This window comes from Haliaeetus leucocephalus, unplaced genomic scaffold, assembly GCF_000737465.1.
Source record: "Haliaeetus leucocephalus isolate CR32 unplaced genomic scaffold, Haliaeetus_leucocephalus-4.0 Scaffold148, whole genome shotgun sequence".
Classification (NCBI taxonomy): domain Eukaryota; kingdom Metazoa; phylum Chordata; class Aves; order Accipitriformes; family Accipitridae; genus Haliaeetus; species Haliaeetus leucocephalus.
The window spans coordinates 1,053,110-1,057,509 of record NW_010972584.1 but is presented as its reverse complement, the minus strand read 5'-3'; the positions used below and the strand labels follow the sequence as shown (position 1 = coordinate 1,057,509).

The 4,400-nt window shown below is 43.2% G+C and overlaps 1 protein-coding gene across 5 annotated transcripts in view; it reads right to left on the bottom strand.

Annotated features, from left to right (window-relative positions):
• Positions 1-3,035: 3,035 nt before the first annotated feature.
• Positions 3,036-4,400, bottom strand: part of LOC104828111 (chromosome unknown open reading frame, human C3orf18) — a 12,634-nt gene continuing 11,269 nt past the window's right edge. For 2 of the 5 annotated variants that reach the window (XR_773994.1, XR_773996.1), the window contains 3 exons: positions 4,272-4,347; positions 3,709-3,909; positions 3,036-3,595 (listed from right to left, as the gene is read on the bottom strand). Coding sequence is in view for 1 of the 5 variants with exons in the window: in XM_010561575.1 (XP_010559877.1) it covers positions 3,575-3,595 (21 nt within the window). In the remaining 4 variants the exon portion in view is untranslated. The remainder of the gene's footprint in view (positions 3,596-3,708; positions 3,910-4,271; positions 4,348-4,400) is intronic. The other 3 variants (XR_773995.1, XM_010561575.1, XR_773997.1) reach the window with 3 other exon arrangements.

Here is a 4,400-nt window from a genome sequence, read left to right as displayed (position 1 = left end):
GTGAGAGGGAAAGAGCTTGCTTTATGGCAAAATTTCCAAGAGCCAGTCCAAAGCCAGGAGCGGCCTTGGAATCTTGCTCCTTTTTGTCTGTCTTCCCTTCCCTGTGTTGTTCTCCGTACATTGAGAGATGGAGCAGCTGCAAACTCCTTTGTCTCACTTTGTTCCCTCTGCTGCCCCAACAGTCACCTCAGCTTTCCTGAAACCAAGGGGTTAGCTGCAGATCAGAGCAAGCCTGTGTAGCCAGAAACATTCCCCACTCTGAGACAATTTTCAGACCTTCTGTGCATCTACTTTCCTGATGTTTATGACATTGGGTAAGGCACTTCTGGTACTTTGTGTCCATGAGGATCCAGGGTGGCAGTTGGAAATACGTAACTACTCACAGCAGAGGCTGTCATGTGTGTTTGCATAGCAGAAGCTAGAAAATTTCACGCAGACTGTAACTTTTGGGCTCTCAATAGCCTCGTGCTGAGGCCTGCTGCCAGGGAAGCAGTTTGTGTCATGCTTTAGCCTGGAGCTGGTACAAGAGCAATGGGAATGTTGTTGTGAAGACCTTTGGTTGTTTGGGAATGGATCCTTGCCACCTTTTAACCTCGCACTGACTCTAAATGGGGCATTTGGGCAGCTAGGCTCCTGGAACCAGAGCTCTAACCCTCTTTCTCCCATGATCTCTCCCTTTAGGCATCACTGGAAAAGACGGTTCCAGGCCCGGCAAAACTACTGGTCTTAGGAGATCTCTGAGTAACATCCCTGCCACAGCTCAGTAGTGTGCCACCTGTTCATGTCTTGCTGAAGCCAGAGGACTGGAAAGCAAATGAGATTTTTAATGTCATATTTCATATTCTTTCTTTGTGATAATTTTGGCCAAGCTTTCTCTCCTGTTGTCTGCTGGCTTACCCCAAACATCCAAACAGGGCCTTAGGGAAAGAAATGGCAAATGCATTGTCAGAGAGATGCCTTTTACTGTTTGTAGTATATCTTTTGTGAGGATATTAATCTTTCTTAAAAATACTTGGATAACATGGTGCCTTGCCCTGCCGTGGACAGCAACAGTTCAACAGAAAGATAGTGTTGACTCAGTAATGCAGATATAGTAAAGGAAACCTATTTACACAGCTAACTGCTGAACTTAGATATCTTACCACCTCTGGTAGATTGATGGAGCAGTCCCAAGAGTTAAGTTTTGCTCAGTTGCCCATAGGGATTGCACCTGACAGACAGTCTTTGGGTCCTTTCTTTATCAGAAAGAAAAACCTTCATGGCATTTCCAGGTTACCTAATGCTGTTGCTCCAGTAGACAGTAACTTGGATGCTTTAGAGGAGAGTTTGCACCCTGATGTCTTGGGTATTGGTTCTGAAATTTTTATCCTAGCATTATCAGCTCAGGGCCATCTCCTGTAACTAGATTTTGGCCTGGTGGGACTCCCCCTGAATTTGATAGCAACTCTGAGTGCACAATGTTTACAAGCTTAGTCACAGCCACTGGATTTCATCACTTCAAAGGAGTGTCTGTAAAGAACCAGTTACACAAAGGTTGCTTCCTTGCAGAGCCTCAGGATTCAATTTAAATTAATTGTATCTTCAGTCCATAATGTGTGTATGTGGGGTCCTCTAGTGTTGCAGCTATGCAAATAAAAGCTTGCTGATACAGTTTAGTTTTGGGAGACAACAGTAGCCAGTTGGTCTGAGATTGTTGCTGGCTGCTGAGTTTCACATTGTATGCAGATTTGTGCTTTCAGTGTCAAAGCTGATCTTGCTGAATTCTGAGGAGTTTAGGGTATTTCCATTATCCAGTTGCAAACAGTGAAATCCCAGTGGTATTTTCCATCTTGTGGATGCTCTGCCTGCCTATTAAATGGACAAAGTGGGTATTTCAATTATCTTTGACAAGATGTAAAATTAGCTAGCTTTACAGTGTTAAATGTTTAAACAGAACATAATTGACTTTAAATTTATGGCAGTGCATAGCAGAAACCCATGAAATGGCAGTATATATTGAGCTCATTTATTATCCTTTCATCAGAGGTCTCTTCCCATAGCAGGTATTTATTTAACCCAAGAAAATGTATGCAGAATTAAGAAGAAGGGCTGACAGGAGAGAGAGAATAGGAAAAAAAAAAAAGTTTTTTTCCTTCTAGGTCATTTTGTCCAGTATGCCCAGTTTAGTAGTGATCAGAGTCCTGATCCTGTTAATTCTGCGTGTTGTCTGGTTTGCCCTAACAGTAGGTTCTCGTGTATGGAGTTTGGTGATGCAGTTTTCTGCTGAGACCACAGATAACCTTTGTGCTTCCTCTACCACATAGCAGAGAAATCAAAGATTAAATGGATTAGATCACAGTGACTAACCTAAACCTTATGATGTCGGAGGAGGCACGCTGCCAGGTACGGGAAGAGTTTGACCCCCTTCTCCTGCTGTGTGGATAAACCCAGGTGGGAGATCATGCATGCAAATCTGTAAATGTTGATGCTTTATGAGAAGATCCAACTGGTGTTCCTCTGAATTCAGCTCAGGGAGCTGCTCTTTTTCTGTGGACACACAAGTTCAGCTGCAGTCCATGTCTGCGTTCAAACGCCACTTCAGTGGCAGACCAAGGTATTTTACCAACTTTACCCGATTTTCAGGTGATTTGGCAGGTTTAGTACTCTGCTTGCAAGGCTGTACTGCCTGTTTAATTAACCCCTATTACCCGACAGTAATAGCTGTTACAATGTGAGACTGGAATTTCAGCTTCTCCTAAGTTGATTAGGGATTGCGTCTGTAAGAGACTCAAGCTTTTCTTATGACATCAGTCAGACCTTTCTCAGCTGGTGGCATGGAGTAGGGATGGAAGCTGCCTCAGCTAGATAGTAAAAACATTTGCTTTAGGTCAGCAGTATTCCTCTGGGACATGCATACAAAGTACTTCTCTCTCTCTCTCAAAAAAAAAAAAAAATCTAGTCTTTGCTACCTCTTAATACTCTGTTGGGAAGCCACAGCAGAAAACATGTCTCCATAAAAATGTAAGTGCTTGAGGAGAACAAGCAGAATTCCACCCTGTTAGGACCTACGCTCTGTGCAGTTGAAAACCCAATCCATCGCTTCAGCTTCCATGTTTATGCAGAGACTTGGAATGAAAGTCAATGCCTATTAAAGGTGGGCAGAATTTCAGCCATCTTCAGTGAGCCAGGATCTCATCCTGGATTACTTGGATTTTTATATAGTTAGTTATCTTCTCTGTGTAGCCAAATCCTACCTCTAAGCAAATGCATTTTAAGTGTTTTTAAGCTCAGGCAGTTTTGGTCTGACTCGGTCAAAAATAGGAGGTCATTACAGTTGGATCAAAACACCGGAGATGAAGGAGGTTTGTTATCTAGCAAAGTTTGGAAGATTCTCATGGTTTTGGTGAAGGCATAAAGAGTGTTGGCAACTTTCAAATTAGCCTTGGAGTTTGTTTTTAATAAAGGTATAAAACGTAGCACCTCAGGCTTCTGCTTTGCCTCCTCCGTGTGCAACTTCTTCAGCACACATGCATATCACCAGACAAGGTGAGTTTCTCTTTATCTGGAGTTTTGGGGATTATGAAACAAGATTTGGTCATTCAGGAGCAGCCACGATCTATGTGAAAACAAGGAATAATGAGCATGAGGAATCACACATGGAGGAAAACAGACAGCCCTTAAACCCAAATGTTGGTACCTAATTCCATCCTCTTGTATATCTTTTAGTACCTTAATAACTGGCTTGATTGGTACACAAGCCAATTCTGCTTCATATATACATCCAGAAGTCTCCACAGCTGAGTCTCTTTATGTTCCACATTGTTCTGTGTGCTGTACAACTATTTAGCTTTTCATACAATTAGTTCTGTCCCTGCGCATAGCCTCTTCAGTTAATCTGACAGCTTTCCTAACTAGTCCCAAGTTTTGGGTCTGTGGGCCAGAAGATGAGACAGAAAGCAAATCCTAAATACACCAATATTACCATGGAGCTACGTATGCTACTGTGCACAGTGTTCACCCCAGTGTGGGCAGGCTATGGTGGACAGAGCTGCAGGTGAGGTGATGAACCCCTAGTTTGTCCAGGAATTCAGCTGATTAAAGGATAATATGGCAAATGGACAAGTTGGAATTTGTCTTTCTGCACTCTGGATGCCCAGGATCTGCTAGCCTGGAAGCTCCTGCCTTCCTGACTTCTCCACCAAGCCTTCCTGAAGAAGTCTGAGTTTCCATGCTGTAGAACACTAAACCTTGACCTCCACAGAGCTTGTCCCTCCCAAGTTCTTCCCATTTACTTCAGTCTTTGAAAGAGTAGGGGAATTCACTGCATACATATTACCAACAGGTACTGAGGATACCCTCTAGAGTTTTCTGTGGAAAATGCAAATGATGGGGGGGGGGGGGGGGGGAAAAAACAAAAAGGT